Consider the following 13267-nt stretch of genomic DNA (forward strand, 5'->3'; position numbering starts at 1 on the left):
TAGGTTCAGGGTTAGGATTAGGGTTAGGGTTAGGGTTAGGGTTTGGGTTCGGTTTAGGCTTAGGGTTAGGGTTTGTGTTCGGGTTAGGGTTAGGTTTAGGGTTAGGGTTAGGCTGAGGTTTAGGGTTAGGGTTATGGTTAGGGTTAGGGTTCGGGTTAGGCTGAGGGTTAGTGGTAGGGTTAGGGTTTGGTTTAAGGTTAGGGTTCGGGTTCAAGTTCACGTCAGGGTTAGTGTTCGGGTTAGGGTTAGGGTAAGGGTTAAGTTAGGGTTAGAATTCAGATTCGGGTTAGGCTGAGGGTTAGGGTTAGGTTTAGGGTCCTTTTAGGGTTCAGGTTAGGGTTAGCGTTCGATTTAGGACTAGGGTTCGGGTTAGGGTTACGGTTCAGTTTAGGGTTAGGGTTCGGGTAAGGGTTCGGGTTCAGGTTAGGGTACGGGTTAGGGTTAGGGTTAGGGTTAGGGTTCGGGTTAGGGTTAAGTTAGGGTTAGGGTTAGGGTTAGGGTTAGGGTTCGGGTTAGGCTTCGGGTTAGGGTTTGAGTTAGGGTTAGGGTTAGGGTTAGGGTTAGGCTTAGGGTTAGGGTTTGGTTTAGGGTTAGGGTTCGGGTAGCGTTAGGGTTAGGGTTAGGGTTAGGGTTAGGGTTAGGGTTAGGTTTCGGGTTCGGGTTATGGTTAGGGTTAGCGTTAGGGTTACGGTTAGGGTTAGGGTTACGATTCGGTTTAGGGTTAGCGTTCGGGTTAGGGTTACGGTCAGGGTTAGGGTTAGGGTTCGGGTTAGGGTTAGGGTTAGGGTTAGGGTTAGGGTTAGGGTTAGGATTAGGGTTAGTGTTCGGGTTAGGGTTAGGGTTACGGTTAGGGTTTGGGTTAGGGTTAGGGTTCGGATAGGGTTAGGGTTAGGGTTAGGGTTAGGGTTAGGGTTAGGATTAGGGTTAGTGTTCGGGTTAGGGTTACGGTTAGGGTTTGGGTTAGGGTTAGGGTTCGGATAGGGTTAGGGTTAGAGTTAGGGCTCAGATTCGGGTTAGGGTTAAGTTTAATGTTAGTGTTAGAGTCAGGGTTAGGGTTAGCGTTCGGGTTAGGGTTCGGGTGAGGGTTAGGGTTAGGGTTAGGGTTAGGGTTCGGGTTAGGGTTCGGGTTAGGGTTTGAATTAGGGTTAGGGTTAGGGTTAGGGTTCGGGTTAGGGTTTGAGTTAGGGCCAGGGTTCGGGTTAGTTTTAGGTTTAGGGTTAGGGTTCTTGTAGGGTTAGGGTTAGGGTTAGGGTTAGGGGTTCGGGTTCGGGGTTCGGGTTCGGGTTAGGTTTTGGATTCAAATTCGCGTCAGGTTTAGTGTTCTGGTTTGGGTCAGGTTTCGGTTAGCGTTCGGTTTCGGGTTAAGGTTAGGGTTAGGGTTATGGTTACGGTTCGGGTTAGGGTTAGGGTTAGGTTTAGGGTTAGGGTTTGGTTTAGGATTAGGGTTCAGGCAGGGTTAGCGTTAGGGTTCGGGTTCGGGTTAGGCTGAGGATTAGGTTTAGGGTTAGTGTTCGGGTTAGGGTTAGGTTTCGGGTTAGGGTTACTGTTAGGCTTAGGTTTCGGGTTGGGGTTATGGTTAGGGTTAGAGTTCGGGTTAGGGTGAGGGTTCGGGTTAGGGTTAGGGTTCGGGTTAGGGTTAGGGTTAGGGTTAGGGTTCACGTTATGGTTAGGGTTAGGGTTAGGTTTAGTGTTCGTGTTAGGGTTAGGGTTAGAGTTAGGTTTCGGGTTTCTGTTCATGTTAGGGTTAGGGTTAGGGTTAGGGTTTGGGGTAGGATTCGGGTGAGGTTTAGGGTTAGGGTTCGGGTTAGGTTTAGGGTTAGGGTTTGGTTTAGGGTTAGGGTTCGGGTAGGGTTAGGGTTAGGGTTAGGGTTCGGGTAGGGTTAGGGTTAGGGTTAGGGTTAGGGTTAGGTTTATGGTTAGGTTTCGGGTTAGCGTTAGGGTTAGGGTTAGGGTTAGGGTAAGGGTTTGGTTTAGGGTTAGGGTTAGGGTTAGGGTTCACGTTATGCTTAGGGTTAGGTTTAGGGTTAGGGTTAGTTTTGGTGGTACGGTTAGGGTTAGGGTTAGGGTTAGGTTTCGGGTTAGGGTTAGGATTAGTGTTAGGGTTCGGGTTAGGGCTAGGGTTCTGGTTAGGGTTAGGGCTAGGGTTAGGGTCAGGGTAATGGTCAGGTTCAGGCTAAGGGTCTGGGTCAGGGTATAGGGTTTGGGTTCCAGTTAGGGTACGGGTCGGGTAAGAGACCACAGTGCCCAGGCACCGTCTGAGCTCTTCCCTCATCCCGGCGGTTTTGCAGGCAGGAGTTCAACCCCAACGAACCCAGCACGGAGACACCTGGGGCAGAAACGGCTTCCGACAAGCAATATGCTCTTGCTGTGGAAAACCTATCCCAAGTGGGGGTAGCCAGGTAAACAAAATGGAACACACCCAAGTGTAAGAAAAAACATTTCCCAGGCGTGGTCTAAGCATCTCAACGCGTCCCTGTACTTTGGGGAGCCGGAGGGACACCCGAGTTCCACGGCTCTGAGACAAGTTTGGCCAAAAGCCGGCTTCCCATGGAAACAGTTTTCCTGAGGTGCAGACCCTCTCCCAAGTGGTTGTGGCAACGTAAAGCAAAAGCCATCCACTTCTCTGGAAGAAACCACTGTGCCCAGCCATGTTCTAAGCTCTCCCATCCTCACTGGGCTTCTGGCAGCAGGAGGGAAAAGAGAGGAGCACATCACTGGGACCCGTTTGACAAAAACCGGCTTCCCACGGAAACGTCTTTCCCCACGTGCAGACATGCTCCCAAGTGCTTGTCGCAAGGTGAAGGAAATGCCATACACTGACCTGTAAGAGACCACAGGGCCCAGGCACAGTCTGAGCCCTTCCCTCATCCCGGCGGTTTTGCTAGCAGGAGTCAACCCCAACGAACACAGCCCGGAGACCCCTGGGGCAAAAACGGCTTCCGATGAGCAGTATACTCTTGCTGTGGAAAACCTATCCCAAGTGGGGGTAGCCAGGTAAACAAAATGCAACACACCCAGGTGTAAGAAACAACCTTGCCCAGGCATGTTCTAAGCACCTCACCTCGTCCCTGTGCTTTGGGGACCGGAGGGACACCCGAGGCCCACGGGCCTGAGACCCGTTTGGCCAAAAGCCGGCTTCCCACGGAAACAGTTTTCCTGAGGTGCAGACCCTCTCACAAGTGGTTGTGGCAAGGTAAAGAAATGCCATCCACTTCTCTGGAAGAAACCCCAGTGCCCAGCCATGTTCTAAGCCCTCCCCTCCTCCCTGGGCTTCTGGCAGCAGGAGTGAAAAGAGAGGAACACAGCACTGGGACCCTTTGACAGAAACCGGCTTCCCACGAGGAAGTCCTTCACCACGTGCACACATGCTCCCCAGTGCCTGTGGCAAGGTGAAGGAAATGCCATACACTGACCTGGAAGAGGCCACAGGGCCCAGGCACAGTCTGAGCCTTTCCCTCATCCCAGCGGTTTTGCTAGCAGGAGTTCAACCCCAACGAACACAGCCCGGAGACCCTGAGGCAAAAAAGGCTTCCGACGAACAAGAGGTGCTTGCTGTGGAAAACCTATCCCAAGTGGGCGTAGCCAGGTCAACGACATGCCACACACCCAGGTGTAAGAAACAACATTGCCCAGGCACGGTCTAAGGCCCTCACCTCGTCCCTGTGCTTTGGGGAGCCGGAGGGACAGCCGAGCCCCACGGCCCTGAGACCCCTTTGCAAAAAGCCGGCTTCCCACGGAAACAGTTTTCCTGAGGTGCACACCCTATCCCAAGTGGTTGTGGCTAGGTAATGCAAATGCCCTCCACTTCTCTGGAAGAAACCACAGTGCCCAGCCATGTTCTAAGCCCTCCCATCCTCCCTGGGCTTCTGGCAGCAGGAGTGAAAAGAGAGGAGCAGAGCACTGGGACCCGTTTGACAAAAACCGGCTTCCCACACGAAAGTCTTTCTCCATGTGCAGACATGCTCCCAGGTGCCTGTGGCAAGCGGAAGGAAATGCCATACACTGACCTGGAAGAGACCACAGGGCCCAGGCACAGTCTGAACCCTTCCCTCATCCCAGCGGTTTTGCTAGCAGGAGTTCAACCCCAACGAACACAGCCCGGAGACCCATGAGGCAAAAACGGCTTCCGAGGAACAATAGGCGCTTTCTGTGGAAAACCTATCCCAAGTGGGGGTAGCCAGGTCAACAAAATGCCACACACCCAGGTGTAAGAAACAACATTGCCCAGGCATGGTCTAAGCCCCTCACCTCGTCCCTGTGCTTTGGGGAGCCGGAAGGACACTCGAGGCCCACGGCCCTGAGACCCCTTTGCAAAAAGCCGGCTTCCCAAGGAAACAGTTTTCTTGAGGTGCAGACCCTATCCTAAGTGGTTGTGGCAAGGTAATGCAAATGCCCCCCACTTCTCTGGAAGAAACCGCAGTGCCCAGCCATGTTTTAAGCCCTCCCATCCTCCCTGGGCTTCTGGTAGCAGGAGTGAAAAGAGAGGAGCAGAGCACTGGGACACGTTTGACAAAAAACGGCTTCCCACGGGAAAGTCTTTCTCCACGTGCAGACATGCTCTCATGTGCCTGTGGCAAAGGGGAAGGAAATGCCTACACTGACCTGGAAGAGACCACAGGGCCCAGGCACAGTCTGAACACTTCCCTCATCCCGGCGGTTTTGCTAGCAGGAGTTCAACCCCAACGAACACAGCCCGGAGACCCTGAGGCAAAAACGGCTTCTGACGAACAAGAGGTGCTTGCTGTGGAAAACCTATCCCAAGAGGGGGTAGCCAGGTCAACAAAATGCCACACACCCAGGTGGAAGAGACAAGTAGGCCCAGGCATGGTCTAACCCCTCACCTCCTCTCTGTGCTTTGGGGAGCCGGAGGGACCCCCGAAGCCCACGGCCCTGAGACCCGTTTGGCAGAAAGCCGGCCTCCCACGGAAACAGCTTTCCTGAGTTGCAGACCCTATCCCAAGGGGTGGTGGTAAGGGAAAGCAAATGCCATCTCCTCCTCTGCAATAAACCCCAGTGCCCAGCCATGTTCTAAGCCCTCCCCTCTTCCCTGGGCTTCTAGCAACAGGAGTGAAAAGAGAGGAGGACAGCACTGGGACGCTTTGACAGAAACCGGCTTCCACGAGGAAGTCCTTCTCCACGTGCAGACATGCTCCCCAGTGCCTGTGGCAAGGTGAAGGAAATACCATACACTGACCTGGAAGAGACCACAGGGCCCAGGCACAGTCTGAGCCCTTCCCTCATCCCGGCGGTTTTGCTAGCAGGAGTTCCACCACAACGAACACAGCCCGGAGACCCCTGGGGCCCAAAGGGCTTCCGAGGAATAATATGCTCTTGCTGTGGAAAACCTATCCCAAGAGGGGGTAGCCAGGTCAACAAAATGCCGCACACCCAGGTGGAAGAGGCAACTAGGCCCAGGCATGGTCTAACCCCTCACCTCCTCTCTGTGCTTTGGGGAGCCGGAGGTACCCCCGAAGCCTACAGCCCTGAGGCCCGTTTGGCAGAAAGCCGGCTTCCCAAGGAAACAGCTTTCCTGAGGTGCAGACTCTATCCCAAGGGGTGGTGGCAAGGGAAAGCAAATGCCATCCCCTTCTCTGGAAGAAACCCCAGTACCCAGCCATGTTCTAAGCCCTCCCCTCCTCCCTGGACTTCTGGCTGCAGGAGTGAAAAGAGAGGAGCACAGCATTGGGACCATTTTACAGAAACCGGTTTCCCAGGGAGAAGTCCTTATCCACGTGCAGACATGCTCCCCAGTGCCTGTGGCAAGGTGAAGGAAATACCATACACTGACCTGGAAGAGACCACAGGGCCCAGGCACAGTCTGAGCCCTTCCCTCATCCGGGCGGTTTTGCTAGCAGGAGTTCAACCCCAACGAACACAGCCCGGAGACCCCCTGGGGCCCAAATGGCTTCCGACGAACAATATGCTCTTGCTGTGGAAAACCTATCCCAAGTGGGGGTAGCCAGGTCAACAAAATGCCAAACACCAAGGTGTAAGAAACAACATTGCCCAAGCATGGTCTAAGCCACTCACCTCGTCCCTGTGCTTTGGGGAGCCGGAGGGACAGCCGAGCCCCACGGCCCTGAGACCCGTTTGGCCAAAAGCCGGCTTCCCACGGAAACAGTTTTCCTGAGGTGCAGACCCTCTCTCAAGTAGTTGTGGCAAGGTAAAGCAAATGCCCTGCACTTCTCTGGAAGAAACCACAGTGCCCAGCCATGTTCTAAGCCCTCCCATCCTCCCTGGGCTTCTGGCAGCAGGAGTGAAAAGAGAGGAGCAGGGCACTGGGACCCGTTTGAGAAAAACCGGCTACCCACGCGAAAGTCTTTCTCCACGTGCAGACATGCTCCCAGGTGCCTGTGGCAAGGGGAAGGTGTAAGGGGGGAAATAAAAATCACACCCTACCTTAGAGGACGCGGCAACTCAACCCCATGAAGTCGAGAGAGACAGTTCTTGATGCAATCACACGAGGCTTTATTGCAGGACCAGCGCGCTGGGGCTCATCTCATAACCCACGCAGGGGCAGCGGAGAAGAGCCTCGAGCTATGAAAGGGTTAGGTTTTTATGGGGGCTTGTGGGCGTGACCCTCAGGAGACAGTCATTGGGGTGTTTGCAGTTTCTACCCAATCAAGAGTCCAGTTGGCCAGTACAAACTGTCCAATAGGAAATTTTGGCGCGAGGAACTATCAGAGAGCTCCAGAAGATGCAGGGTGGTGGTCTTTCGGAGGGTCTCTCTGGGCGTCATCCTGGGTGGAGGGTGGGATGATAACATGCCGGGGGGGGTGATAGCTCTGGGTGGGATACAATTAGGCACCCCTCCACCCAGGGGCTCGATTTATCTGTTTATCTTTCACAAGCAGGCGTGCACAGAAGCGAGAAGGCGAAGCTGTGGTTAGCATTTTTCCAAGTGGGCCCCTTCCTTAAAGTATTTGGGGCGCCCAAACTTTGCTTAAGGGGATTTTCAGTTATGTTCCTCCACGTATGTTTTCTTGCAACCAAACAACTTCAAATATGTCCTTTCATTCCCCCCTTTTTGTTTTTGAACAATTCCAATCATGGAATAGTTGGATCCTCTGAGGGGTTTAACTCTTGGTATTCATGTCTTAACATGAATAGTTGCACAGTGCTGACTTGGCTACGGACAAATTGTATGAGACGATTCAGAACACAAGGGCCTAGGGTAAGGAGTAACAGAATAATTAGCAGTGGTCCTGTCAGGGCGGAAATTAGAGTAGTTAACCAGGGAGTTTTATTGAACCAACCTTGGAACCACCCCTGAGAGGCCTCTCGTTCTTTTCGTCTCTCTACTAATCTCTGTCTCAATTTAGTCATAGAATCCTTTATTACTCCGGAGTGATCGGAATAAAAACAGCATTCTTCATTTAGGGCAACACATACGCCCCCTTGCTGCAAGAAAAGAAGGTCTAAACCCCTTCTGTTCTGTAAGACTACTTCCGACAAGGAAGTTAATGACTTTTCTAGGTGGGTAATGGATTGTTCTAACACTTTCAGGTCTTCATCAATTGACATCCGCAGTTCCTGATAGGATTGGGACCCTTGAACTAGGGCCGCCGCTCCGGTGCCTATGCCGGCAGCAACTCCCAATCCCAATAGGACCGCCAAAGAGATGGAGATCAATTCTCTCTTGTGGCGATCCCCGATTAGGGAACCACCTTGGCGGTATGAATCGAACCTGTCTTCGAAGGGGGCTGTCTCATAGTAGGTCACTTTGGGCAGCAACTGGATCATGATACAAAAGTCTGCGGACTGATTGAAAATACTAGTGTGCAAGCAGGGAGTTAGGCCGGTGTTGCAGGCCCACCATCCGCCCAGGGGAACTAAGTATTTACTGGTCACATTCTCATGGATAATCGTGGTGTTTTCAGTAATATTAGCCCCTGAAATAACATGGGTTTTACTGCATAAGGGCTGATATTCTGGAGTGGGATTTCCTATACAAAGACCCTGCCCAAAAATTTCTGTTAAGGTCAATTTTCCAGGTTTTCCCCAGTTACATCTGTCATCTCCTCCGGACACAGTGTAGTTGCCAGAGTGTACGATCCCTTGGTAGTAAGGAGGGATGGAGGACAAGCATAGCCAGCAGGCCTGTGTCAAGTTTGAACTAGTATGGTTTAAGGCCGTGTAGGCTCCCTGCACTATACTGAACAGCCGCTGCACAGGATGGTAAGTTTTCAGGGAGGAGTTAAGAAAGGGGTGGCGCCGGGGAAGCAGGTCTGCGGTCAGACCATGGGAGTCATTTGGGGACGGACCACGTGACTGGTTACTTAGTATCTGGTTAGGTCCTATAGGAACAGTTCTTAGCGGGTCAGCACGTAGCCTTACAGTAAATGTGAATCCGGGATCCGTCCCAGTTATATAAAACCTAAAACCCCAAGTTCTCCCTTTTAGCCAGTCCCGGGATACTTTCCCTTTATTAGTGAAGGTAACGTTAAGGGTAGTGGCATTTCCTCGTGTCACGCTTATTAAGTCCCATGAGGAAGTTGGCTTCCACGGGGCTACCCCCGTGGTTTCACATCCCCAGCTTTTACAGAAGTAGTGGTCGAAACCTCCGCATTTGCGGATGATTGCCCTTGTTCGACCATCTTTAGGACATATATAGAAGGGGTCCGTTTTTAGTCTATGTTTGGCCATGGGGTCGCGACAGGCTATGTTTTGTTCATCTAAGATGTCCCAGGCATCTAAGCCTGAAACCAGTCTACAGAGATCGGGGTATAGGTTGGGCCACCACGCCCAAAGGGAAACATTGTTAGAGATGCTCCATATTGGAGCCCCTAACTGAGAGGTGATTTCCCAGGTCAAGGTAAGTGGACCATGTGGGTTAAGGCTACTTATCGGTAGTTGAATCAGCATCAGCAGCATACACGCGGTGCAGACGGAGTTTGAGGGGGTTGTCAGTCTTTTCCACAGTCCAATTCTTATCGGGGGGGGGCCTCCTTGACGTGAGACGCATGAATCCAAGCCGAGACGCCATCTACTTTGACAGCAGTTGGGGTTGTCAGCAGGACGATGTAAGGTCCTTTCCACCGGGGTTCTAGGTTACCGGCTCGATGTCTCCTTACGTAGACTGAGTCTCCCACCTGGAACCGGTGAGGTACCTGGAGGTCCCCAGGTCGGTAGGCGTCTGCTAATGATTTCCACAACGTCCTTTGGGTGATTTCAAGGGCCTTTAATCTGCTGAGTAAAGCTTGGTTAGTTACGTGTTCAAAGGTAGGCAAATGCATAGAGGCCAAGGGAGGGGTAGTCCCATACAATATTTCGAAGGGAGTGACATTTAGAAAATTCGGGGTATTTCGGACCCGGAACAGGGCATAGGGAAGGAGGGCTATCCAGTCTGCAACGCCAGTCTCCAAGGACAATTTAGTTATGGTCTCTTTTATAGTTCTATTTATTCTTTCTACTTGACCTGAGCTTTGGGGTCTATAAGCACAATGTAATTTCCAATTTACCCCAAGGATCCTGGCTATATCCTGACTTACCTGAGCAACAAAGGCTGGGCCGTTGTCCGACCCGATTATTCTTGGGACTCCAAACCGAGGAAAAATTTCTTCTATAAGTTTTTTTGTGACAATCTGTGCAGTCTCAGTTTTGGTGGGGTATGCTTCTACCCACCCAGAGAAAGTATCAATGAATACTAGTAAGTACTTGTTACCATATCTTCCTGGGCGTGCTTCGGTGAAATCGACTTCCCAATCATTCGAGCGTTCGACAGCCATCGGTCGGGGGGTTGTCTGACAACGCTCTCGAGTGTATGAGGGGCCACAATTGTCAGTTTCTGTCCCATAGTTAGTTTGTAACAAGGACTGCGACTGCTGCGACGGCCCTGAGGCAATTTGGCCAGCCTTTAGCAACCGGGTCAAGTTTTTTTGACAGGTAGGCTACTGGCCGTCTCCAGGGTCCGAGAGGTTGAGTTAGTACTCCCCGAGCTATGCCCTTTCGTTCGTCTACGTATAGAGTGAAGGGCTTCGATACGTCTGGCAACGTGAGGGCCGGTGCTGACAGCAGAGCGCGCTTGATATTATCGAAGGCTTCCTGCTGGTCGGCTCCCCATATGAAAGGGGATCCTTCTTTTGTCAGGGGGTAAAGGGGGGCTGCTAAAGTGGCAAAGCCCGGTATCCAGAGTCGGCAAAAGCTGGCTGTGCCCAGGAACTCCCGCACCTGACGGGGAGATTTGGGCACAGGAATCTGGACCACCGTTTGTTTTCTGGAGTCTGACAGCCATCTCTTTCCCCCTTTTAGAACATACCCCAAGTAGGTTACCTGAGGTTGGCAGATCTGAGCCTTTTTAACTGATACTCGATATCCCAGGGCGGCGAGTTCTCTCAGCAAATCCTCGGTGTCTCGGCGGCAGTCAGCTAATGTGGCCCCGGCCAACAGGAGGTCATCGACATACTTAAGCAACGCGGTTTGGGGATGCGTCATTCGGAATGGGATCAAGTCCTGATGTAGGGCCTCATCAAATAGGGTTGGGGAGTTTTTTTGAACCCTTGGGGAAGTCTGGTCCAAGTGAGCTGTTGGGAGGTCCCCGTGTCAGGGTCCCTCCATTCAAACGCAAATAAATTTTGGCTGGAGGCATGAAGACGGAGACAGAAAAAGGCATCCTTTAAGTCTAAAACGGTATACCATGTGTGATCAGGCGGGAGCGAACTCAGCAAATTATACGGATTTGGGACTGTCGGGTGTATATCCTGAACCCTTTTATTTACTTCTCTTAAGTCCTGTACGGGCCGATACTCCTGGGTCCCTGGCTTTTTTACTGGCAGCAAGGGGGTATTCCATGGCGACCGACAAGGCACTAATATGCCGAGTTTTTGTAGTCTCAATATATGAGGCTGTATACCTTTTAGTGCTTCCTGGCTCATCGGGTATTGACGAATCGCTATCGGCTCAGCCGTAGCTTTTAATTCAATAATTATAGGAGGCCTCTGTTTCGCTAGCCCCATCCCTGCCGTCTCTGCCCAGGCTTCTGGGAATCGCTGGACCCAGGTTGTGAGATCGGCCCTTACGGGGGCCGGCTCAAACAGTCTATGTTCGTCTTCCAGTTTTATGGAGAGGACGGTGATTGTTTGGCCTTCCTGTGTAACTTGGGGGCCCTCCGGTGTAAAAGAGATTTGGGCCCCTATTTTTGTTAAGAGGTCTCTTCCAATTAAGGGAGTTGGGCACTCGGGGATCACCAGAAACGAATGGGTCACCTGTCCAGTTCCAAGGTCAACAGTTCTCTTAGTGGTCCATGGGTACACTTGCTGCCCGGTGGCCCCGGTTACCAGGGACCTTTTATGGGATAAGGGCCCCGATGGATATAGTAAAACTGAGTGCTGAGCTCCAGTATCCACTAAAAAGTCGACTGGTTTCCCCTCCACTTTGAGAGTTATCCTGGGCTCAGGGAGGGGGTCCGAGCCCCGACCTCCCTAGATGGAATCCTCGGCTAGGGAAAGGATTTTGTTCTGGTTTTTCTTTTTGGGGCAGTCCTTAACCCAGTGGCCCTGTTCCTTGCAGTAGGCGCATTGGTTTTTTCCCAGCGGTGATCTGGGCCCCCTTTGATTGCTCAGGTTGCCTGCCTGCCGGTCTCTTTCAAAGTTTTTCCCATCTACTACTGCAGCCAGGATCCGAGTTAAATTTTTTTCTCGTATCTTTTCTCTTTTTTGTTCTTTTTCCTCATCTGTCTCCCTTCTATGGTACACCTTTTCTGCCTCTTTTACCAAATCTTGTAAGGTCCTATCTTGTAACCCCTCTAGTCTTTGTAATTTTTTTCGTATGTCAGGCGCGGCTTGGCCTATAAACGCCATCGCTACTGAGGCTCGCTGGCCTTCTGAAGTCGGGTCGAATGGGGTGTACCTACGAAAAGCCTCCATCAGCCTTTCCAGGAAAACCGAAGGGGGTTCCTCAGGTTTTTGAAGCACCTCTCTTACCTTAGTCAAATTGGTGGGGCGCCTTGCAGCCCCTTTGAGACCAGCCACTAGAGCCTGGCGGTAGACCTGTAGCCGCTCCCTACCTTTGGGTTGACTGTAGTCCCAGTCCGGACGACTCAATGGGAAAGCGAGGTCTATAAGGTTAGGGAGAGTAGTGGGGAGCCCATTGTCTCCAGGGACGTTTTTCCGGGCCTCCATCAGGATTCTCTCGCGTTCCTCGGTCGTGAACAGAGTCTGTAGGAGCTGTTGGCAGTCATCCCAAGTAGGCTGGTGGGAAAACATTAAAGATTCTACCAGGTTAGTTAGGCGTTGGGGATCCTCAGAGAATGGGGGGTGGTTAGTTTTCCAATTATAGAGGTCTGAGGAGGAAAACGGCCAATACTGTAGGGGCTGGAGGCCATTCCCTTCGGGAGGGGGGCCATAGGCTCGGAGGGGAAGGGCCCGAGTGGAATCGGGTGAGATCCCTCGCCTGCTCCTTGTCCCTTGAGCTGGACCTCCTTCCCCACTTGCCCCGCTTTCTTCCCCCGTGGGTTCCATCGGTGGGGCAGAGGGAGGGACGTGCGGGTAAGGGGGAGGCCATTCTAGAAGGGCCGGATCTTGAGACTCAGGGTAAATCTTACGGGGCTCGCAGGAACACTGTTTTATTGTGGACGTTTTTACGGTCAGGGCAGAGGTTTGTGTAGGAGTCTGACTAAGCCACGGCTACCCAAGGAGGGGGGTTCTGGACGAGGTCCTGCCAGACAATGATGTAAGGCTGCTGGTCAGGGTGTCCGTGCGGATTTGGCTGAAAGACAACAGCTTTGACTGCTAGAATTGGTGTTAAGTTGAATGACCCTCCAGGGGGCCAACCAACGCCAAAAGTGGGCCATTCAGAGGCACAGAAGGTTACCCATTTATTTTTGTTGACTTCTACTGACAAATTGTGGGCTCTCGCTCTTACTTCTGACCAATGCCGGGTGGTGAGACAAAGAGGGGTAGAAATAGTTTGCCCCATGGTTTCCTGCCGGATGGAAACCTGCCAAATGAAAAAAACGAAACAGACAAGCAAAAACGAAACAGACAAGCAGTAAAGACAGAAAGCCGTCAAGCGCCCACCGGCCTCTCCGACTCTTAAAAAAACTTGGGGTTAAGAGTGGACGAGGTCCGATATCCCTGGCCGTCTATGGGCAGGTGGGTCAGACCTTCGCCAGAGACCTCCCTATAAAGGGAAACCGAGCGTCCCCGATTCCCTTCTGAAACCACCGGGGCGTCCCCCGGGGGTGCAGCCTAGGGCGTTCGTGGCACGTCTACCCGCCCAACAGGCCACCAGAACCAGATCCAGATGTCAGTCAACCGACCAGATGGCA

General features: G+C 52.3%; 1 protein-coding gene across 1 annotated transcript; it reads right to left on the reverse strand.

Moving 5' to 3' along the window:
* Positions 1-10413: 10413 nt before the first annotated feature.
* On the reverse strand, positions 10414-12550 carry LOC123797306 (uncharacterized). Its single transcript, XM_087869976.1, has one exon. The coding sequence runs from the start codon at positions 12456-12458 to the stop codon at positions 11421-11423; it is 1038 nt and encodes a 345-aa protein (XP_087726102.1). The 5' UTR covers positions 12459-12550; the 3' UTR covers positions 10414-11420.
* Between the last annotated feature and the right edge of the window lie 717 nt (positions 12551-13267).

This window comes from Ursus americanus, chromosome 19 (assembly GCF_024610735.1).
Source record: "Ursus americanus isolate L20-20 chromosome 19, mUrsAme1.1.p, whole genome shotgun sequence".
In the NCBI taxonomy this organism is placed as follows: Eukaryota; Metazoa; Chordata; class Mammalia; order Carnivora; family Ursidae; genus Ursus; species Ursus americanus.